The sequence below is a fragment of the Rhodnius prolixus genome, unplaced genomic scaffold (genome assembly GCF_049639745.1).
Source record: "Rhodnius prolixus isolate KJV_2025 unplaced genomic scaffold, Rpr scaffold_34, whole genome shotgun sequence".
Classification (NCBI taxonomy): domain Eukaryota; kingdom Metazoa; phylum Arthropoda; class Insecta; order Hemiptera; family Reduviidae; genus Rhodnius; species Rhodnius prolixus.
In genome coordinates, this window is record NW_027411619.1 from 292,732 (window position 1) to 317,907 (window position 25,176).

Sequence of the window (25,176 nt, forward strand, 5' to 3'; positions counted from 1 at the left end):
GCCAAACTACAAACACTATTCATTCAAAATAAAAGCTCTTACTTTCAGTGCTGAGACTGTATAATAATACACATTATTCAAGTGCTCCAAATCAGAAATACATAAAATTTTTTCCAAATTACCCAGCTCATCTAACGATCTATCAATATATTTAGTTAAGTATTTTTTACGGCAGCTACTATATATTGGACAATTTAACAAGAAATGAATTAAATTTTCAGGTTTCTGAAGATTACAAATTGTACAATTTTCCCCTGTTTCAAGTGTATACAAATTTCCTTTAAAAAATAATTTAAATCGGTTCTCATTTGATATCCTTAATTGGCTTAATATTCTGCGTTTACTTAAATTACAATGAATTTGCAAATAACTTTCTTTAAAGCCTAGGGCACTTATGCAACTATACATTTTGTTATAGTTAGAATTAAGAACAGATTCTACATCTTTACTAATATGGTGGTTTACATATTTTTCCACTAAGTTAGGTAATTCTTTGCGTATTATATCTGGATTTTCATAATTTATGATATGTATCTGTCGCGTATTACTACGCGAATTTATAAAAAAAGGGACACCAGCGGGAGGACTCCCAATTTTTCTATACATACGATTGACTGGCCACACTGTTCAGTAGGCAGTGCTGAGTTCAACACCCCTGGCGGCTAGTATTAGTAGTCATCTATCGTCATTCGTCATTGCTTTATCAACCTTTTAACTGTGTGCTTGTACAGTACAGCCTTTTACAACTGGACCGGAACGCCATCTTGCCTTCTATCAGCACATGTCTGCCTTTTGATCATTATTCATTTATCTGCCCTAGACGGCCTTTTTTGTGGCAGTGGTGGTTCCTTTTATACTGTGCCATTCAACTTAGTAAGCAGCTTTATTCCAATTCGCTTCAAATAGTGGATTAACAGGTGAATCAATTCGTCAATCGGTAAGTCAGCCTATTTTATCCTTTACATCCTCCTTACCCCTGGGGTATTATTCTTATTACTATTATCATTATTATTATTCCTTCTACCTGGGAGTGGTCTGACTTGCTGGCGGATGTTTATTCACTCTTTTACATCATTCATCAACTTACGCTACACTTCCGCTGCTTCACCTAATTACTCGGCACTATCTACAACTTGTGAGCACTGTATTACACGCATTTTGCATCATTATTAACACCAGCTATCCCAGTGTTCAAGGGACATTACGTCGGAAACCTGGTAGCTGTACCTACATCTCAACAGTGTGCGTCCAGTTAATCTCAGCCTCCTTCTTAGCGCTGATCCAGGGTAGCCTCGTCCTCAAGGTATTTCCCACCTTATATTTGTTATTTACTATCACAGGTGATTTAAGGGCCTTTTAACATTTATCCTCTATTTTATAACTTTTTGCTCTGATCTTTTCCATAGGCCAGAGCTGGTCCTCCGTTTCATAGGAAACCGGATTGTGGGGGCTTGCTTCTACATCTGCCGTTTCCAACCTTTCACACCAGCACCTTGGATCTGCATGGGCTTCTACAGCTTAATCCAGTCCATTACCAGTGCGCCTGACATCGGCGTTGCCGGCTGAAGACTGGGTTTTGGGTTACCATCACCAAAAACGATGTAGTGAAGAAAAATAAATGCATGGTCGTTGTAAACACTAAAAGACTAGTTCTTATTTTTCGACCACCTGATTCCTGATCTTTAGCAAGTGGGTATTTCCAGTTTAAATACTCCACATTTACTACCAGAGGATAATTCTTTATTTGTATTCTGGGCCGTTTCCTACTGGTATTTACTACCAGAGGATAATCTTAAATTGCATTCTGGGCCGTTTCCGACTGGTATTACTACAGAGGACATACTTCATTTCCGTTCTGGGCTCTCTTCCTTCTGGCTACATCCGGTAAGGAATTTTACAATTTCCCTTTAAATCATCTTTATTTTACACGTGTCTGGTGACCCCAATCACAGGGATTTACGACCCCTTTGCTTGAGTGTCGCTTGCATTGAATACAGTGTTACCATCACTGTTTAATCTAGCCCTGTCTAGTATTGTCATCGGCTTATTGCCTGTGTGTATTAAGGAGTGTGGATAAGCACCAACTTAGCGTGCACCCCCCTTAGCACTTACTTCCGGTCTTGGGTAACCATTTGACTCTTTGAGCTTACTTTTATACATTGCCTTGTATTTCATTTTGTATTTTGTATACTTACATTCTTCTATGCTTCTAGATACCTTTTATTATACTTAAATTGTGTATACCTTACTTTATATTTTTTGTCTTGATTGTATACTTACATGCTTCTATGCTTCTAGATACATTTTATTATACTTAATTGAAGTGTGATCCACATTTTATTATACTTAATTGAAGTTGTGATCCACATTTGCACATCTTGGTATGCTTGTTACTTCGTAGGGTAAGTGTGCCTTTTACTCTACTATTTGAATTGTTTGTTAACTTTTGTGCTCTAGTGACTTCCTTTGATTCACCATGTCACCCCATTTGTCTGCCAAGGCATTTAATCGCATATGCCGATTAGCTATTCGCGGTTATAATCAAATTCAAGCAGAAATTGATAGGGTTTCGCAGTCCCTTTCCACCCCGGTGACTAAGTATCAAGCCCTTTTAGATGCTCTTCAAAATGATCACAATAATGCCAAAGGGGAGCTCACTCCTTATCGGGAGTTAGCTGAGGCCTTGCCTGACCTTACCCTTGAGATTCTCGACCAACAGTTGGAGGCTGTTGGCGATTGTTACACAGGGCTTGTGCGACAACTATCTGAATTAATTCGAGTTTCCTCATTACCGGCGAGCTCTACTAGGCTTAGCATTGATCCTCAAGACATTAATACTACTATGTCTACTGCACCTTCTTCTATTAACACCTCTAATGCATTTTATCCGGTGCAGTCAATACCTAAATTCTCTGGGAGACCTTTGGATTGGCGCGGGTTTATTTCCCGTTTCGAATCCATTATCAATACGAGTAACCAACTAAATTCAATTCAAAAGTTTCAATTTCTTTATGATGGTCTGGATTCCAATTCACAAACCTTAATCTCGCATTTGGATTTCACACCTGAAATGTACCCAGTAGCTTTGAAAATCTTAAAGAAGCGTTATGATGATCCTCAGGGCATCATTGATTATCATGCTAACGGACTTGTTGGCCTTTCTAAACCGGGCTCCTCCTTTAAGGACTTTGCCACATTTGTGGACACTTTAAATGTACACTATCGTGCACTGGCGGCTCTGCCCCAGGTTGATGAACATCAAGCCATTATAGTTTCACTACTGGTCTCGAAATTTGATCCAGCCACCTTACATGAATATAAAAAATATCGGCGGAGAGATGCTCAAAATAACTCCACGGTTACAGTCAACCAACTCCTCGAATTTCTCGATCAAAGCTTGAAGGAGAGACAGTTGGACGTCTCTCACCCAACTGCAACTTCAACTCCGACTCCCAGATCAAACTGTAAGCCTAAGCCTAGATTTAACCAGTCTAAATTTAAGGCGCCTGTCTATGCGGCCGAACCATTAGACTTAACATATACTTGCAACTTTTGCAATCAAGCTTCACACATTATATTTCATTGTGAAGACTTTAAAGCCAAGTCACCCCGCGAGCGTTACAATTTCATTAAATCCAAGAACCTTTGCATTAATTGTTTGCGGAACCACTCTATTTCCCAATGCACTAATCGCGCGAAATGCAAAAGGTGTGGGAAGCCTCACCATACTCTCTTACATTTTGGAACTTCTCCCACGAAGAGAGTTGAATCTCCTCAACCCAAGTCTCCTCCTTCGAGGCCTGGTAATACTACACCACCAGGAACTTCCAGAGCTCCTCAGCCTGAATCATCACCACCTACAGTGTCGGTGACTGTACCAGCCCATGTTGCTGCTACGACTGTGTCCACTAAGCGGCAGTCACTCTTACTCGCGACCACACTCGTCCGCATTCAAACATCCCCGCACTCCTACTTGGTGCTTAGGGGAATTTTAGACACCGCAGCTGGAGCCTCTTTCTTAACTGATCGTTGCGTACAGAGATTAGGATGTCGGCGTTGGCATTCTCCAATTTCTGTTTCCGGGATAGGCAATACTACCGCAACAAATAAGGGCGTCTGCTCCCTTGATATTGCTACTATAGGTGGTTCCATCCTTGCACCTCAACACCCATTTATCATTTTAGATAAAATAGCAGTCACAACTCCTACTGTTGAAATAAATGCTTCAGTACGTGAAGCAGCCAAACATTTGGTTTTAGCCGATCCCTCTTTTGATAAACCTTCTAGGATCGATTGCATTTTAGGCTCAGATTTAGCCTCTTTGTTATTTGGTCAAGGCTCTCCTATCACGTTAGGAACGGATATGCCAGTAGCGGTACCTTCTCCGTTTGGCTATATTCTCTTGGGATCAGCTCCAGTGACGACTTCTCCTTCTTCGGGGTCTGTTTCAAACCCCACTACTTCAACTTCTTCTGCCGTAGCCGCATGCTGCGCAGCACCAGGCAATGAGTTACATGCCCTTGTAGAGAACTTTTGGCGGGCTGAAGATTCACCCCCAGTTTCTCCTGCACCTTCTCCACAGGAACAGCTGTGCGAGCAATTTTACCGCGACACCACCACACGTGATGCTTCCGGTCGGTATCAGGTTAGATTACCTTTCATTAATAAGGATCCTTCCTTAGTGGCCAACTCATATGCTGCCGCGTACTCACGCTTTTGCGCCTTGGAACGAAAGTTTAAAACAGATCCTAACTTTCAGAAATTATATACTGAATTTATGCAAGACTACCTTGACCAATGCCATATGCAATTAGCTGATGGACCTGTCTCTTACTATATTCCCCATCATGGGATTTTCAAGAATCATGGGGACAACCCCAAGATTCGCGTCGTCTTCGACGCCTCTGCTAAAACCCCCAGTGGTACTTCATTAAACGATCTTTTGTTTGCTGGTCCTAAATTGCACCCTCTTTTATCCGATATAATTTCATTGTTCAGACAATATCCATTTGTCTTTTCCTGTGATATTAGGCAAATGTTTCGCCAAATATCTATGCATTACGAGGACAGACAGTTCCAATGCATTTTATGGCGGTCATCTCCAGACCAGCCTATACGCACTTATTACTTAAACACTGTTACATACGGCACAAGATCAGCTCCTTATCTGGCACTCCGTACACTGGCTCAGCTTGCCGATGATGAGAAAACAAATTTTCCTGAGGGAGCTGCTGCTTTAAAAACAAACATATTTGTTGATGACGTTGCCGTGGGTGCGTACTCCCTGACAGCAGCTATACGTCTGCGTAATCAACTTATTGCGCTATTACACTCTGGAGGCTTTGACCTCCGTAAATGGGTTGCTAACCACCCTTCCCTACTTATGGGAATCCCGTTGGAACACCACGTTGCTTCCACTTCTTTCAGCACCACTTCAGCGTGCTCTATTTCTTTATTGGGCGCATTATGGAACCCTACTACGGATTCCTTTAGCATTCGACTTGACATCAAGTCCAGTCCCAGTGGCACTGTTACCAAACGTTTGGTACTTTCTTTTACAGCCCAAATTTTTGACGTATGCGGTTGGCTTGCACCCTTTACATTCAACTTAAAGGCCTTCTTACAAGCCTTATGGAGACAGTCTCTCCAATGGGACACTCCTTTGCCAGAGCAACTTGCCTCTCAATGGCAGTCTCTTATTCATGAATTTTCTATTTTGGAGCAGGCAACATTACCTCGCCCATTCTCGCCCACTGCGGCTACTACTTCCTACATCCTTCATGGATTCTCTGATGCCTCAGCACGAGGTTATTCAGCTGTTTTATACTTGGTTGGGGTGGAATCGAGCTCACCTCCAGCTCTTTTATGCGCTAAAACGCGCGTTGCTCCTTTACACACTTTAACTATTCCACGATTGGAACTGTGTGGAGCTCATTTGTTGGCATCACTTGCCGCTCATTACTTGAACTTATTTTCTTCTATTCTTACTATCACAAGTGTCCACCTCTGGACCGATTCGCAGATCGTTCTGCATTGGGTACAATTACCTCCTTATAAGTTCAAGGTTTATGTTTCAAACCGGGTATCCCAGATCCAAGATTGGGTTCCCACTGCCACTTGGCATTATGTACCCACTAATGACAATCCAGCTGACATTGCTTCAAGAGGTTGCAATGCCTCTACACTTCTTAACCATACACTGTGGTGGCACGGACCATCATGGCTGTCTACGCCCTCTTCAAGGCCTAACATTGGCCCTTTGGCTCTTCCGCATTCAGTCTCACCGGAATTTTCACTCCAAGCTGAATGCGCTACTGTAGTTCCGATTCCTACTGTGCAACTATTTGATCACATTCCATCATGGAGTTCATTACTCCTTGTGATTAAACTTATACTCACTTGGAAGTCCAAAGTCAAGGGGTATCCCCCCCCGGCATTGAGTCATGTGATTACTGCTATTTGTTTCTACATTCAAAGGACTGCCTTTGAGAAAGATGTCTCTGCCTTACGATCAGGACGATCTTCCTCTGCCGGACTACAGCGTTTAACGCCTTTTATTGATTCTAATGGGTTAATTCGAGTCGGCGGTCGACTCCAAAATACTACTTCTCTTAAAACTTGTCATCCCATTATTTTACCTAAGAGCCATTATTTAGTCAATTTACTGATTGACCCTTATCACACTTTATTTCTTCATTCAGGGCTAAATCTTACACTCTATCATCTTTCACGTTCCTTTTGGATTCTGTCAGCCAGACAAGCTATTCGTTCACGCATCCATAAATGTATGGTGTGTTTCCGGGCCAAACCATCCCATAACGTTCCCTTAATGGGTCAACTTCCATCAGCGAGGGTCAATCCCTCCTTTCCTTTTACACATACGGGCATGGATTTTGCAGGGCCATTTACAATTCGGATCTCGGACAGTCGTAAGGCTCTTACTGTCAAAGTTTATCTTTGCATATTTGTATGCTTCTCTACTAAAGCTGTTCATTTAGAGCTGGCATCGGATCTTTCCACCAGTGAATTCTTAGACGTTCTACAGCGTTTCATTAGCCGACGCGGCTGTCCTGCCCATCTTTATTCAGACTGCGGAACTAATTTCGTTGGCGCTTCTACCGCCCTTACACGAGCACTTCAATCATTACAAGCGGAGTTACAATTTTCTAAACTTATTAATGATTTTTGTTTTTCAAAATCTATATCATTTCATTTCAACCCACCTTCTGCACCTCACCAAGGAGGGCTGTGGGAACGTGCTGTTCAATCAGCTAAATACCATTTGAATAGGCTCATTGCCAGTTACATCCCCACTTACAAGGTCTTAAATACTCTTGTTATACGCATTGAAGGCATCTTAAATTCTAGGCCTCTTTCTACCATCTCCAGTGATCCTAACGATTTCTCCGCCGTAACTCCGGCACACTTTCTATTGGGTAGATCGTTGATTGAACCACCAGATGCGGATGCGGCCATTCAACGATGTTCGCCTCGCCAACTACACTGGATTCAGACCGTCATTAAGGATTTTTGGACACGCTGGAAATCTGAATACCTTCCAGCTCTTGCACCTCGTGGGAAGTGGACCTCAACCTCCCCTAATCTTTCGGTTGGAGATCTCGTATTGATTGATGCTGATAACACTCCGCCCTCTTGTTGGCCTTTGGCCCGTGTACTGCAGGTCTTTCCTGGTTCAGATGGTATAGTACGACGTGCTCGTCTCAAAACTGCAACTTCAGAGCTTACTCGTCCAGCAGTTAAGCTCTTTCGCCTTCCAATTTATGATTAAATTGCAAGCTACCTTCATTAACTATTCTTAATCTTATGTTTCTTGTTCCGCTAGTTATTTCAATCAGTTTTACACTTCTTTTGTTTTTTGCAATCTCTCAAGAGGTTGCCTTATATAATTTATTTCAAGGCCCAGCGCCGTTTCCTCCTGTTGGCCCCTACCTAATCTTCTCAAGACCTCTCGACGACGTTGACCCCTTGGGTTCAGTCTCTTAATCTTGCTCCGTAGCATGACTTCCCTTGGGCGAGTCTGAGTGGAGGCCGGGTACATATCTGCTTATTCTCTCGTTACTCTCTCCCTGTAGCCACAGCGCTACACCTGAACTTTGCTCATTTGTATATACACTTTGTAGTTTATGCCTCTATGGCTTATATTTAGTTAATTACGATTTTCACATGGAGTCATTCTCCTTTTGGCCCCCAGTGTCGCGTATTACTACGCGAATTTATAAAAAAAGGGACACCAGCGGGAGGACTCCCAATTTTTCTATACATACGATTGACTGGCCACACTGTTCAGTAGGCAGTGCTGAGTTCAACACCCCTGGCGGCTAGTATTAGTAGTCATCTATCGTCATTCGTCATTGCTTTATCAACCTTTTAACTGTGTGCTTGTACAGTACAGCCTTTTACAACTGGACCGGAACGCCATCTTGCCTTCTATCAGCACATGTCTGCCTTTTGATCATTATTCATTTATCTGCCCTAGACGGCCTTTTTTGTGGCAGTGGTGGTTCCTTTTATACTGTGCCATTCAACTTAGTAAGCAGCTTTATTCCAATTCGCTTCAAATAGTGGATTAACAGGTGAATCAATTCGTCAATCGGTAAGTCAGCCTATTTTATCCTTTACATCCTCCTTACCCCTGGGGTATTATTCTTATTACTATTATCATTATTATTATTCCTTCTACCTGGGAGTGGTCTGACTTGCTGGCGGATGTTTATTCACTCTTTTACATCATTCATCAACTTACGCTACACTTCCGCTGCTTCACCTAATTACTCGGCACTATCTACAACTTGTGAGCACTGTATTACACGCATTTTGCATCATTATTAACACCAGCTATCCCAGTGTTCAAGGGACATTACGTCGGAAACCTGGTAGCTGTACCTACATCTCAACAGTGTGCGTCCAGTTAATCTCAGCCTCCTTCTTAGCGCTGATCCAGGGTAGCCTCGTCCTCAAGGTATTTCCCACCTTATATTTGTTATTTACTATCACAGGTGATTTAAGGGCCTTTTAACATTTATCCTCTATTTTATAACTTTTTGCTCTGATCTTTTCCATAGGCCAGAGCTGGTCCTCCGTTTCATAGGAAACCGGATTGTGGGGGCTTGCTTCTACATCTGCCGTTTCCAACCTTTCACACCAGCACCTTGGATCTGCATGGGCTTCTACAGCTTAATCCAGTCCATTACCAGTGCGCCTGACATCGGCGTTGCCGGCTGAAGACTGGGTTTTGGGTTACCATCACCAAAAACGATGTAGTGAAGAAAAATAAATGCATGGTCGTTGTAAACACTAAAAGACTAGTTCTTATTTTTCGACCACCTGATTCCTGATCTTTAGCAAGTGGGTATTTCCAGTTTAAATACTCCACATTTACTACCAGAGGATAATTCTTTATTTGTATTCTGGGCCGTTTCCTACTGGTATTTACTACCAGAGGATAATCTTAAATTGCATTCTGGGCCGTTTCCGACTGGTATTACTACAGAGGACATACTTCATTTCCGTTCTGGGCTCTCTTCCTTCTGGCTACATCCGGTAAGGAATTTTACAATTTCCCTTTAAATCATCTTTATTTTACACGTGTCTGGTGACCCCAATCACAGGGATTTACGACCCCTTTGCTTGAGTGTCGCTTGCATTGAATACAGTGTTACCATCACTGTTTAATCTAGCCCTGTCTAGTATTGTCATCGGCTTATTGCCTGTGTGTATTAAGGAGTGTGGATAAGCACCAACTTAGCGTGCACCCCCCTTAGCACTTACTTCCGGTCTTGGGTAACCATTTGACTCTTTGAGCTTACTTTTATACATTGCCTTGTATTTCATTTTGTATTTTGTATACTTACATTCTTCTATGCTTCTAGATACCTTTTATTATACTTAAATTGTGTATACCTTACTTTATATTTTTTGTCTTGATTGTATACTTACATGCTTCTATGCTTCTAGATACATTTTATTATACTTAATTGAAGTGTGATCCACATTTTATTATACTTAATTGAAGTTGTGATCCACATTTGCACATCTTGGTATGCTTGTTACTTCGTAGGGTAAGTGTGCCTTTTACTCTACTATTTGAATTGTTTGTTAACTTTTGTGCTCTAGTGACTTCCTTTGATTCACCATGTCACCCCATTTGTCTGCCAAGGCATTTAATCGCATATGCCGATTAGCTATTCGCGGTTATAATCAAATTCAAGCAGAAATTGATAGGGTTTCGCAGTCCCTTTCCACCCCGGTGACTAAGTATCAAGCCCTTTTAGATGCTCTTCAAAATGATCACAATAATGCCAAAGGGGAGCTCACTCCTTATCGGGAGTTAGCTGAGGCCTTGCCTGACCTTACCCTTGAGATTCTCGACCAACAGTTGGAGGCTGTTGGCGATTGTTACACAGGGCTTGTGCGACAACTATCTGAATTAATTCGAGTTTCCTCATTACCGGCGAGCTCTACTAGGCTTAGCATTGATCCTCAAGACATTAATACTACTATGTCTACTGCACCTTCTTCTATTAACACCTCTAATGCATTTTATCCGGTGCAGTCAATACCTAAATTCTCTGGGAGACCTTTGGATTGGCGCGGGTTTATTTCCCGTTTCGAATCCATTATCAATACGAGTAACCAACTAAATTCAATTCAAAAGTTTCAATTTCTTTATGATGGTCTGGATTCCAATTCACAAACCTTAATCTCGCATTTGGATTTCACACCTGAAATGTACCCAGTAGCTTTGAAAATCTTAAAGAAGCGTTATGATGATCCTCAGGGCATCATTGATTATCATGCTAACGGACTTGTTGGCCTTTCTAAACCGGGCTCCTCCTTTAAGGACTTTGCCACATTTGTGGACACTTTAAATGTACACTATCGTGCACTGGCGGCTCTGCCCCAGGTTGATGAACATCAAGCCATTATAGTTTCACTACTGGTCTCGAAATTTGATCCAGCCACCTTACATGAATATAAAAAATATCGGCGGAGAGATGCTCAAAATAACTCCACGGTTACAGTCAACCAACTCCTCGAATTTCTCGATCAAAGCTTGAAGGAGAGACAGTTGGACGTCTCTCACCCAACTGCAACTTCAACTCCGACTCCCAGATCAAACTGTAAGCCTAAGCCTAGATTTAACCAGTCTAAATTTAAGGCGCCTGTCTATGCGGCCGAACCATTAGACTTAACATATACTTGCAACTTTTGCAATCAAGCTTCACACATTATATTTCATTGTGAAGACTTTAAAGCCAAGTCACCCCGCGAGCGTTACAATTTCATTAAATCCAAGAACCTTTGCATTAATTGTTTGCGGAACCACTCTATTTCCCAATGCACTAATCGCGCGAAATGCAAAAGGTGTGGGAAGCCTCACCATACTCTCTTACATTTTGGAACTTCTCCCACGAAGAGAGTTGAATCTCCTCAACCCAAGTCTCCTCCTTCGAGGCCTGGTAATACTACACCACCAGGAACTTCCAGAGCTCCTCAGCCTGAATCATCACCACCTACAGTGTCGGTGACTGTACCAGCCCATGTTGCTGCTACGACTGTGTCCACTAAGCGGCAGTCACTCTTACTCGCGACCACACTCGTCCGCATTCAAACATCCCCGCACTCCTACTTGGTGCTTAGGGGAATTTTAGACACCGCAGCTGGAGCCTCTTTCTTAACTGATCGTTGCGTACAGAGATTAGGATGTCGGCGTTGGCATTCTCCAATTTCTGTTTCCGGGATAGGCAATACTACCGCAACAAATAAGGGCGTCTGCTCCCTTGATATTGCTACTATAGGTGGTTCCATCCTTGCACCTCAACACCCATTTATCATTTTAGATAAAATAGCAGTCACAACTCCTACTGTTGAAATAAATGCTTCAGTACGTGAAGCAGCCAAACATTTGGTTTTAGCCGATCCCTCTTTTGATAAACCTTCTAGGATCGATTGCATTTTAGGCTCAGATTTAGCCTCTTTGTTATTTGGTCAAGGCTCTCCTATCACGTTAGGAACGGATATGCCAGTAGCGGTACCTTCTCCGTTTGGCTATATTCTCTTGGGATCAGCTCCAGTGACGACTTCTCCTTCTTCGGGGTCTGTTTCAAACCCCACTACTTCAACTTCTTCTGCCGTAGCCGCATGCTGCGCAGCACCAGGCAATGAGTTACATGCCCTTGTAGAGAACTTTTGGCGGGCTGAAGATTCACCCCCAGTTTCTCCTGCACCTTCTCCACAGGAACAGCTGTGCGAGCAATTTTACCGCGACACCACCACACGTGATGCTTCCGGTCGGTATCAGGTTAGATTACCTTTCATTAATAAGGATCCTTCCTTAGTGGCCAACTCATATGCTGCCGCGTACTCACGCTTTTGCGCCTTGGAACGAAAGTTTAAAACAGATCCTAACTTTCAGAAATTATATACTGAATTTATGCAAGACTACCTTGACCAATGCCATATGCAATTAGCTGATGGACCTGTCTCTTACTATATTCCCCATCATGGGATTTTCAAGAATCATGGGGACAACCCCAAGATTCGCGTCGTCTTCGACGCCTCTGCTAAAACCCCCAGTGGTACTTCATTAAACGATCTTTTGTTTGCTGGTCCTAAATTGCACCCTCTTTTATCCGATATAATTTCATTGTTCAGACAATATCCATTTGTCTTTTCCTGTGATATTAGGCAAATGTTTCGCCAAATATCTATGCATTACGAGGACAGACAGTTCCAATGCATTTTATGGCGGTCATCTCCAGACCAGCCTATACGCACTTATTACTTAAACACTGTTACATACGGCACAAGATCAGCTCCTTATCTGGCACTCCGTACACTGGCTCAGCTTGCCGATGATGAGAAAACAAATTTTCCTGAGGGAGCTGCTGCTTTAAAAACAAACATATTTGTTGATGACGTTGCCGTGGGTGCGTACTCCCTGACAGCAGCTATACGTCTGCGTAATCAACTTATTGCGCTATTACACTCTGGAGGCTTTGACCTCCGTAAATGGGTTGCTAACCACCCTTCCCTACTTATGGGAATCCCGTTGGAACACCACGTTGCTTCCACTTCTTTCAGCACCACTTCAGCGTGCTCTATTTCTTTATTGGGCGCATTATGGAACCCTACTACGGATTCCTTTAGCATTCGACTTGACATCAAGTCCAGTCCCAGTGGCACTGTTACCAAACGTTTGGTACTTTCTTTTACAGCCCAAATTTTTGACGTATGCGGTTGGCTTGCACCCTTTACATTCAACTTAAAGGCCTTCTTACAAGCCTTATGGAGACAGTCTCTCCAATGGGACACTCCTTTGCCAGAGCAACTTGCCTCTCAATGGCAGTCTCTTATTCATGAATTTTCTATTTTGGAGCAGGCAACATTACCTCGCCCATTCTCGCCCACTGCGGCTACTACTTCCTACATCCTTCATGGATTCTCTGATGCCTCAGCACGAGGTTATTCAGCTGTTTTATACTTGGTTGGGGTGGAATCGAGCTCACCTCCAGCTCTTTTATGCGCTAAAACGCGCGTTGCTCCTTTACACACTTTAACTATTCCACGATTGGAACTGTGTGGAGCTCATTTGTTGGCATCACTTGCCGCTCATTACTTGAACTTATTTTCTTCTATTCTTACTATCACAAGTGTCCACCTCTGGACCGATTCGCAGATCGTTCTGCATTGGGTACAATTACCTCCTTATAAGTTCAAGGTTTATGTTTCAAACCGGGTATCCCAGATCCAAGATTGGGTTCCCACTGCCACTTGGCATTATGTACCCACTAATGACAATCCAGCTGACATTGCTTCAAGAGGTTGCAATGCCTCTACACTTCTTAACCATACACTGTGGTGGCACGGACCATCATGGCTGTCTACGCCCTCTTCAAGGCCTAACATTGGCCCTTTGGCTCTTCCGCATTCAGTCTCACCGGAATTTTCACACCAAGCTGAATGCGCTACTGTAGTTCCGATTCCTACTGTGCAACTATTTGATCACATTCCATCATGGAGTTCATTACTCCTTGTGATTAAACTTATACTCACTTGGAAGTCCAAAGTCAAGGGGTATCCCCCCCCCGGCATTGAGTCATGTGATTACTGCTATTTGTTTCTACATTCAAAGGACTGCCTTTGAGAAAGATGTCTCTGCCTTACGATCAGGACGATCTTCCTCTGCCGGACTACTGCGTTTAACGCCTTTTATTGATTCTAATGGGTTAATTCGAGTCGGCGGTCGACTCCAAAATACTACTTCTCTTAAAACTTGTCATCCCATTATTTTACCTAAGAGCCATTATTTAGTCAATTTACTGATTGACCCTTATCACACTTTATTTCTTCATTCAGGGCTAAATCTTACACTCTATCATCTTTCACGTTCCTTTTGGATTCTGTCAGCCAGACAAGCTATTCGTTCACGCATCCATAAATGTATGGTGTGTTTCCGGGCCAAACCATCCCATAACGTTCCCTTAATGGGTCAACTTCCATCAGCGAGGGTCAATCCCTCCTTTCCTTTTACACATACGGGCATGGATTTTGCAGGGCCATTTACAATTCGGATCTCGGACAGTCGTAAGGCTCTTACTGTCAAAGTTTATCTTTGCATATTTGTATGCTTCTCTACTAAAGCTGTTCATTTAGAGCTGGCATCGGATCTTTCCACCAGTGAATTCTTAGACGTTCTACAGCGTTTCATTAGCCGACGCGGCTGTCCTGCCCATCTTTATTCAGACTGCGGAACTAATTTCGTTGGCGCTTCTACCGCCCTTACACGAGCACTTCAATCATTACAAGCGGAGTTACAATTTTCTAAACTTATTAATGATTTTTGTTTTTCAAAATCTATATCATTTCATTTCAACCCACCTTCTGCACCTCACCAAGGAGGGCTGTGGGAACGTGCTGTTCAATCAGCTAAATACCATTTGAATAGGCTCATTGCCAGTTACATCCCCACTTACAAGGTCTTAAATACTCTTGTTATACGCATTGAAGGCATCTTAAATTCTAGGCCTCTTTCTACCATCTCCAGTGATCCTAACGATTTCTCCGCCGTAACTCCGGCACACTTTCTATTGGGTAGATCGTTGATTGAACCACCAGATGCGGATGCGGCCATTCAACGATGTTCGCCTCGCCAACTACACTGGATTCAGACCGTCATTAAGGATTTTTGGACACGCTGGAAATCTGAATACCTTCCAGCTCTTGCACCTCGTGGGAAGTGGACCTCAACCTCCCCTAATCTTTCGGTTGGAGATCTCGTATTGATTGATGCTGATAACACTCCGCCCTCTTGTTGGCCTTTGGCCCGTGTACTGCAGGTCTTTCCTGGTTCAGATGGTATAGTACGACGTGCTCGTCTCAAAACTGCAACTTCAGAGCTTACTCGTCCAGCAGTTAAGCTCTTTCGCCTTCCAATTTATGATTAAATTGCAAGCTACCTTCATTAACTATTCTTAATCTTATGTTTCTTGTTCCGCTAGTTATTTCAATCAGTTTTACACTTCTTTTGTTTTTTGCAATCTCTCAAGAGGTTGCCTTATATAATTTATTTCAAGGCCCAGCGCCGTTTCCTCCTGTTGGCCCCTACCTAATCTTCTCAAGACCTCTCGACGACGTTGACCCCTTGGGTTCAGTCTCTTAATCTTGCTCCGTAGCATGACTTCCCTTGGGCGAGTCTGAGTGGAGGCCGGGTACATATCTGCTTATTCTCTCGTTACTCTCTCCCTGTAGCCACAGCGCTACACCTGAACTTTGCTCATTTGTATATACACTTTGTAGTTTATGCCTCTATGGCTTATATTTAGTTAATTACGATTTTCACATGGAGTCATTCTCCTTTTGGCCCCCAGTGTCGCGTATTACTACGCGAATTTATAAAAAAAGGGACACCAGCGGGAGGACTCCCAATTTTTCTATACATACGATTGACTGGCCACACTGTTCAGTAGGCAGTGCTGAGTTCAACACCCCTGGCGGCTAGTATTAGTAGTCATCTATCGTCATTCGTCATTGCTTTATCAACCTTTTAACTGTGTGCTTGTACAGTACAGCCTTTTACAACTGGACCGGAACGCCATCTTGCCTTCTATCAGCACATGTCTGCCTTTTGATCATTATTCATTTATCTGCCCTAGACGGCCTTTTTTGTGGCAGTGGTGGTTCCTTTTATACTGTGCCATTCAACTTAGTAAGCAGCTTTATTCCAATTCGCTTCAAATAGTGGATTAACAGGTGAATCAATTCGTCAATCGGTAAGTCAGCCTATTTTATCCTTTACATCCTCCTTACCCCTGGGGTATTATTCTTATTACTATTATCATTATTATTATTCCTTCTACCTGGGAGTGGTCTGACTTGCTGGCGGATGTTTATTCACTCTTTTACATCATTCATCAACTTACGCTACACTTCCGCTGCTTCACCTAATTACTCGGCACTATCTACAACTTGTGAGCACTGTATTACACGCATTTTGCATCATTATTAACACCAGCTATCCCAGTGTTCAAGGGACATTACGTCGGAAACCTGGTAGCTGTACCTACATCTCAACAGTGTGCGTCCAGTTAATCTCAGCCTCCTTCTTAGCGCTGATCCAGGGTAGCCTCGTCCTCAAGGTATTTCCCACCTTATATTTGTTATTTACTATCACAGGTGATTTAAGGGCCTTTTAACATTTATCCTCTATTTTATAACTTTTTGCTCTGATCTTTTCCATAGGCCAGAGCTGGTCCTCCGTTTCATAGGAAACCGGATTGTGGGGGCTTGCTTCTACATCTGCCGTTTCCAACCTTTCACACCAGCACCTTGGATCTGCATGGGCTTCTACAGCTTAATCCAGTCCATTACCAGTGCGCCTGACATCGGCGTTGCCGGCTGAAGACTGGGTTTTGGGTTACCATCACCAAAAACGATGTAGTGAAGAAAAATAAATGCATGGTCGTTGTAAACACTAAAAGACTAGTTCTTATTTTTCGACCACCTGATTCCTGATCTTTAGCAAGTGGGTATTTCCAGTTTAAATACTCCACAGTATCATTCCAACCTTGGACAATTTCTCTTTTAATTGTGTGTACCAATTATAGTGTTTTTTATTGCCCGACCATTTATCTAGAGCTTTCAACCTTTGAATACAAATTTTAGGTAATCTGGATGAGTCCATTTCCATTACTCTGCACAGCCATGTAACCATACGCTTAACAATTTTTATTTCAATATTATTGTGACCACTTTCCAATCTTACAAAATGGTTAGGTGTGTTTCTTGGCCAGTGATATAAAGACTTATAAAATCTCAATGGCACTACTTCCAATTTATGACAATATAAAGGTGCCCAAACTTCTGCCGAATATAACACCGTCGACTCTACCATGGAATTACATAAAGTCATCTCAGTGGCCCAATTATTGCTGCGCGTTTTATTTAAAATACTTCGGGTATTAGCTGAGGCAAGCATACCTTTTTTAACAAAAAATTCTGAATTTTTCAGAAATCTACCCGACGAATTGAACAAAACACCAAGATAGCAGTATTTATCCAAAATTTTAATTTCTTTATTGGTATACATTAACGGCCTAGTGTGTTTATTTCTACCTCGTTTGAAAACTACAGCGTTGGTTTTATCCAAGTTAACTTCGAGTTCATGGTTCTCACAGTATTGCTCAAGTAGATGTAATTTCTTTTGCGCTTCTACTATTGTATTTGACAGAATGACCAAATCGTCGGCAAATAAAAGGGCGTTTAAATCGGTTAACTCATTAATAGCGATACCGCTAGTGCCATCCGTCTTAAGGCACTTAACTGTATCATGGACGAACAACGAGAAAAGTAATGGATAAATAACATCACCCTGTAATATTCCCTTAGTTAATTCTATCTCTTGATTTTCAAGTTTAATTTTAGATTTACTATAAATATTTTTTATTAAATTTATCATTTTTACACTTACACCAATCTGTGCTAACTTCTGAAACAGTATAGTGTGATTGACGGTGTCGAAAACCCGTTTAAAATCTACAAAGATGGCAACGAGCGATCTTTTATCAAGTCTAAGGCTTATGTTTATTGCCGAACTGAGCACGAATATATTGTCGGTGCATCCCCTATTACTTCTGAATCCATTCTGTTCTTCCGGTAGTATATTGTTCTTTTCTGACCAATTCATTAGCCTCTGAGCAAGGATGTTCGGAAAAAGTTTCGTGATAGTATTTATTAGAGCAATACCTCGATAGTTTGCAGGATTTTCTTTATCACCTTTCTTGTGTATGAAATGCATTGTAATTTCGACCCATTTGTCCGGAATCTCCCCGTAATTAAAAACAGTATTAAAAAGATTAAGCAAGTAGTGTTCCCAGTTAGCGGGTAGGATTTTATATGCCTCATACGGGACAGTGTCAATACCTGGTGCTTTCCCTTTATTACACTTCAACACGGCAGTCTGTAGTTCTTCTAGTGAGATATCCGTATCAAGCTCGCGTACCGAAAATAACCCTGGACAAACAATTTTCAAATCCTCTCTGGGAGGGTATAGAGCCCTATAAAAAGCAATTATTTTTTCCAAGGGAACTGGCTCTCTCTTACCTTTAATCCTTCTGACTCGGTTTATTGCCTCCCAAAAATCCTTGCAATTTTTAACATTTGCCAACTGTTCCAGATATTGTTTATAAAACAACTTCTTAGTATTTTTTACACATTTTTTATAAAAATTTTTGCAGTCATAATATTCTTTTAGCAAAATTGGTGAAAAATTATTTCTTTTACAGTTTCTAAAACTAACTTTCTCTTTTTTTTGCCTCTTTACATTCTACATTAAACCACACATTTTTCGTTTGGTAAATATTGTAATTATTTGCCGGTGCAAATATTTGCATTAAAATGTTTCTCTCTCTCTCTCAAGTAATTGTAATTGAGTTGCAGTTTCTTCAATTGCTTCAATAATGTTATTATACAATAGGTCAGGAACATTAGAGTTAAAATAAATTTTATCTGATTGGTTTAATCGATTAGAAAACTCCACCGATCACCCCCATCTAAAGAATATACCTTTCTCGCCGTCACTCGAAACAACAGCGTGGCGCTCAAGGCAACTATAAACCGCCCTTCCCCAGCCCTTCTTCACTGAGCTAGTGGCACTGCTTTGCCTTCCCCATCGGGGAGCGTAACATTACTCAGAACTAAAGATGCAGAAATAGTGGACTGTATAAGCGTATATCCGGCCCGGAGGACCAAAATGTAAGCGCGTGAGGCTTACACCCAGATGCAGAGAGGAAAGCGAGCGTAAACGCAGTTTAAGAATCGATGAGTGCCCGAGGTTGACACCGCGACAAAGTAACGCAACTAAGATAGATGAAATACTTAGAAGAAATATAGAAAAGAGAAGGGTAAGGATGCACTTACCTTTGAGGTAATGTAGATGAAGGTACTCAGTCTCAGCTTGATGATGAAGATGATGCAGTTGAGGGGATGGCAAAGGAAGAAAACGGAGGAAAGGGGTGTGCTTGTTTGAATGTGTATTGAGTGTGTGTGCGTGTGGTTTCAGCACAGAGATGCGGAGGGGGAAGTAAGGGTCAAATAGGCGGAAACAGACCAGAAGTAATTCGTAGAATGTTTCTAGGAAGCGAAGATGGCTAGCGGTACAAGGGAAGGCAAAGCAGGTATAGAGCCCAGAAGTGCGAGAAGCTTCCGGTGATGATGTGTTGAAGCGGAAGTGCGGTACCAGTACTTGAAGCGAACAGCTGGAGCTGGCTGGCAGAACAGTGCGGTTGAGCGGGGCAATATGCAGAACGGCGGAAGCGCACTAAATGCGTTGTAAAGCAGGTACAGAGGCACATACAAACTAGCTTGATCAGTGTCAAAGGCGTACTGAACTACAGTAGACGGAAAAACCCCACGGTTAAGAGAGAATAGAGAAGGGGAAGGTTGAAACCATGGGAACTGAGAAATAAACAAAACCACAAAATAGCAGAAAACTAAGATTTAGCGGCGACAACAAAGGAAAGATTAACGAAAAAAATAACGCGTACTACGAAAATTGGAATAAGGAGAGAGAGAGAGCAATAGAAAAAGGCGAGATGGAGAACTGTCAAACGGTACCGCCGAGAAAGGATGGTACGCGGCTTAACAAACTTATTTCTCGAAACCTATAAAATCTAGATTGTTGCAATAAAATTACAGTCACACAGGAGGATTTGTCCTATATTATAAAGAAAATTTGGAAATTTTAACTTTTATAGAAAAAAAGAAAAAAATTGTTTATAATAATAGGTAATAATTAATCTGGCTTTATAGAAAATAATATAGTTTTCTTCAATTACATTCTCAATCTAGGTATTCTTCCCACAGTGTTATATATTTGGAATATAAGATAAATAAGATATGCATATTTTTTTGACAGCTAACATAATTATACCAGTATTTTACTATAAATAAAATTAGAGGGACTACATTAAATTACAATTGAGAAATGAATAATTATTGTTGAATAATTTACTTGATATTACCTACGCGTTATTTGTGCTCACAAATACTTCGGAAAGACGAATTCAGGACTGTTGTTTTAATATTGTTTTAAATCCGTGTTCAAATTTATGCAGTAGCCGCTAATTTTTATCAAAATCGGGCTAAGCGTTATAGAAATATTGGTAATAAATATTTTAGAAAGGGCTTTACTTGGGTGGGGCAAACTCCCCTCCTTATGAGGCATGGCGTCGAGACTTTTTAAAGTGCAAATCTGTACAAAATTTTGATTCGAATGACACTTCATTCATGAAAATCGGTTCATGTTTCGATAATTTGAAACGATTGCTGTACTTCCCCTTAACAAGTGTAAGAGCAGATCGTCGCTTTAATGTTACGTAGGGGAGCCGTAACCCTGTCATTCTACCAAATTTTATCAAAATCGGGCTAAGATTTATAGAGTAATTAATGATAATAATTTTGGAGGGGGCCTTACATAAAGGGGGCTAACTCCTCTTCCATTCGATGTACAGCGTCGCGACCCCCAAAATGCACATCTACATAAAATTCCGACTCGAATGACACCTCATTCATGAAAATCGGTTCACGGGTTTAGGCGCTACGTTGTTTACAAAAAAGGTAACAACAGCAACAAGAACAATTTTTGAAAATGCTATTTTTGCTCATTTTCAGCATCTTTTTTCTCAAAATCAATCAAATCTAAGTTGTTGCAAAAAAATTACAGTTATAAAGGAGGATTTGCCCTATATTTTAAAGCAAATTTGGGAATTTTATCTTTTATAGAAGAGGAGAGAAAAATTGTCAAAGTTGGGTGTTTTTCAACGTTACGCTTTTTCGTGCAGTTTTTGACGATCAACCCTTATACAACTGTCCTACCGGACAGTTTTAATATATATTATGTTAATAATATATATATATATTAATAATAATTATATATATATATATATATATATATATATATAATGCGACCGTTTTATAATGCGTGTTGAATTACTACTAGACTGAGTTTCTCTGAAAAAGAAAAGAGATTTATTTGGCATTAACAACATTCTTAAAACATTAATTTTCAATACATAATTATTTAACTATTCTTCAACACCTGAAAAAGAAAAGAGAAACGACACTCAAAGCCGATAATTCACTTCACTCTTTTCAATTCTAACCTGTCCTTTTTTTCCTACCCACTCTTCACTCGAAGCTACGAGTCAGCTAGCTCACCACTCTAATTTTATCTATCGCACTATTGTAAGTTCCATTTTGTTCAGGCACCTAACCCACTTATATGTCTATAAACAGTGCTGTAACTTGAACTAACAAAGCCCTATGAACAGCTACTGAAATTTCGTGGTTTTTCCACTTCTCTATAAGATCAGGTAGCATTTTCTTAATTGAATCTATTTCCGTTTTATACATAATATCTTGTTCCCTAATAATTGTTAGCCACTGTTAGCTACTGACCAAATATACTGCATTTATCGATTTAAATTTAGTTCACTTCACATTTCGGACCCCCCCACAGGGCGTAAGGCTACTGCGTTTAGATTAGATTAAATTAGGGCGGCCTCAAGGCCTATGCCACTGCGACCCTTTTGGATCTATTGTGGCTCCCCGACTTTAGAGCTCACCCTCCAGACCCGTACGTTTAATTAGACTCTTAATTCTGGAGAGTGACTCCTGGGTAAAGCTCTCAGGACTTGGTTTTTCCTCCCCGAGAAGTAACATCCTTAGCCATACAAGCCCCTCACACTGACACAACACGTGCAGTGCAGTTTCCTCTTCTTCCTGGCAGAACCTACAAAGGCTGTCATCTGCCAGGCCCATGCGATGCAGGTGTTTTCTGAGTCTGCAGTGACCAGTTAATAAGCCTACAATTATCCTTATAGCCCCCCGGCCTTGACGGATTAATTCTGCAGTCAGCCTCGGCGAATAGCCTCATTTTAGAGACCTTCTTTTCAATTAGACCTTATTTTGGTCACTAATTTCCTTCAGGGCACCCAGACAGTCCCAGACCAGCCTTGAGTTGACCTGGTAGGAACTAATTGCCCGTAGAGCAGCCTGACTATCCGAGAAAATTACGACCTTGGAATTAATAATTCCTCGCCCTTTAATCTCGGTAGTGCAGAACCTAATTGCAGCTAGCTCCGCTTGAAAAACTGTAGCTAGTTTTCCTAGACTAACTGAAAAGCTACATTTCGGCTTCACCCCGTACACTCCTGCTCCTACGCCCTCTCCCATCTTGGAGCCATCCGTGTACCACATCGATTCTCCCATAACTGGGGGTCCACGTCTCCAAGCCTCCCAGTCTCCAATAAAGACTTTGAAAGGCTTGTCGAAGTTATATTTGGGAGTCATAAAATCTGAAGGCAGGCCCAAAATAGGGTCCGCCTCCAACTCCTCGTATAACTCTTGATACGCTCCTCCATGCTTAACGGTAATAACAGCTTGTCCTTTCATAAGCCCAGTGACAACGGCCCTTACAACGCCTTGAATATATATGTGCAATGGGGGTAAATTTAATAAAACCTCCAAGGCCGCATTAGGGGAAGTCCTCTTGGCACCAGTGACACTCAGGCAAGCCAGCCTTTGAATACCACTTAGTGCTCGAACTCCACCCACCTGCAAGGTTTTCGCCCACCAAGCCGCCGCCCCGTGTGACACCATGGGTCTAATTACACTTTTATAGATCCAGAGTGTCATTCTAGGGCTTAGTCCCCAACTTTTCCCACACAGCCTTTTACAGCAACCTAAGGAAACCTTAGCCTTGCGGGAAATCATATTAAAATGTGAATTCCATGTAAGCCTTTTATCGAAGATAACTCCCAGATACTTGGCCTCCATGGACAAGGGGATAGTAACTCCCCCCAAAATTGGTTGCTCCAGTCCACCTAGATTCTTCCTCCTTGTGAAAGGGACAACCTTAGTCTTCTGCGGATTGATGGAGAGACCCTCCTTTCTGCTCCACCTATCCACGATATTGAGCGCTCTCTGCATGCGCTCCGAAACCGTAAAAGCGAATCGTCCCTTAACAACCACTGCCAGGTCATCTGCAAAACCTAGGCAGTAGAAACTCTCCGCCGTCATTTTCACTAAGAGGTCATCGACCAGAATCGTCCACAGAAGGGGCGACAAAACCCCCCCCTGCGGGCAACCCCGCGCCACCCTGACCTCTACTGAACAATCGTCTAATGTGGCCATAACAATGCGGCCTAATAAATTAGACTTAATCCATTGACAGATAGTTGGCGCCAAGCCTCTCCTTGACAGGGCATCTATCAGCGACATAGCCGAGACATTATTGAAAGCCCCTTGTATGTCTAAAAATGCGGCCATTGCGAATTCTTTGTCCTCTTGGGACTTTTGAAGTAGCCTATTAACATCATCCAAAGCAAGATCCACCGACTTGCCTGCCTGATAGGCATATTGACGATCACTAAGGGGTTGAATTCTTAGGATTTCGTCCCGAATATGTCTGTCTAAAAGCCTTTCCAATGTTTTGAGCAGGAAGGACGACAGACTAATCGGCCTGAATGACTGCGGTATTTGGTCCCCTAATCTCCCAACTTTAGGAAGAAAAACGACCTTCACCCTTTGCCATACTTCAGGAATGAACCTCCAAGCCAAACAGCCTCTGAGAATTCTACACAGGAAGGGCATTAGCACCTTTCCTGCCTTTTGTAAAAAGGCTGGATAAATTCCATCCGGCCCCGGGGATTTAAAGGGCTGGAACCGCGCGATCGCCCACCGCAGCTTGTTTGGCTGAACGATGTGCGTCGCAATCTTCCAATCCGCCCTTGAAGGTCTTTTCGGTACCTCCGAGCAGATCTTCTCATAACCCGAGTCTGATAGTCGAGTGGACCCCGGAAAATGAGTACTCAAGAGTAATTCCAGGGTTTCCTCCATCTTAGTGTAGGTCCCATCATCCTTAGCCATGAAACCTATTCTGCCCGCAGTACCATCTTTCGCCAAGACTCTATGTATTCTGGCGCATTCTGGGGCTTCTTTAATGCCCTCACAGAATGACCGCCATGCGCTTCGCTTGGCCTTCCTTATCTCCTTGTTGTACTGCGTCAGAGCTTGTTTATATAAATCCCAGTCCTGGTTATATTTGGCCTTATTGAACAGCCTTCTCACCTCTTTTCTCCTCTTTTCGAGGTGACTATTCCACCAGACTATGGCTACTGCGTTTACAATTCCTATCATCTATGCGAATGATTTGCGATTGTTTCATTCAATAACAAATCAGAATTCGATACTTACCCCAAAGCGTACCAAGTATCGTACGTAATTCTCATCTGTGGATTTTGTAAAATAACTTATTTCAAATGCGCAGATTGGACATACATTTCTGAAGATTGACTCCATTGACCGTAATTGGTTAATATCTTCAAATGTTAGAAAATATTGTAAAGGAGTGACTGCACCTGAGTAAGAAAAAGTGTCAACTATGAAATTCAATGACACCTCTAATTTGTAGAAACTAAATATTATTAAAATATTTATAAAATGAAAATGTAAGTACACTTTAAAAAAGCAAAATAATATTGGCTTTGGTGTTAAAAAAAATTTAAAAAATAAATAAATATAAAAAAAAGTTTTACGTAGGAAAATGCTAAGTAGCAATCTAAAAATACAGTAAATGAATAATAGATCCAAACGTCT

General features: G+C 41.8%; 1 protein-coding gene across 1 annotated transcript in view; it reads right to left on the reverse strand.

Annotated features, from left to right (window-relative positions):
* The window catches only part of LOC141457603 (uncharacterized), a gene marked incomplete at its 3' end in the record, with an annotated part of 667,626 nt that overhangs the window by 107,105 nt on the left and 535,345 nt on the right, over positions 1 to 25,176 (reverse strand). Inside the window, exon 4 of the mRNA XM_074134809.1 lies at positions 24,775 to 24,938. Within this exon, the coding sequence (XP_073990910.1) occupies positions 24,775 to 24,938 (164 nt within the window). The remainder of the gene's footprint in view (positions 1 to 24,774; positions 24,939 to 25,176) is intronic.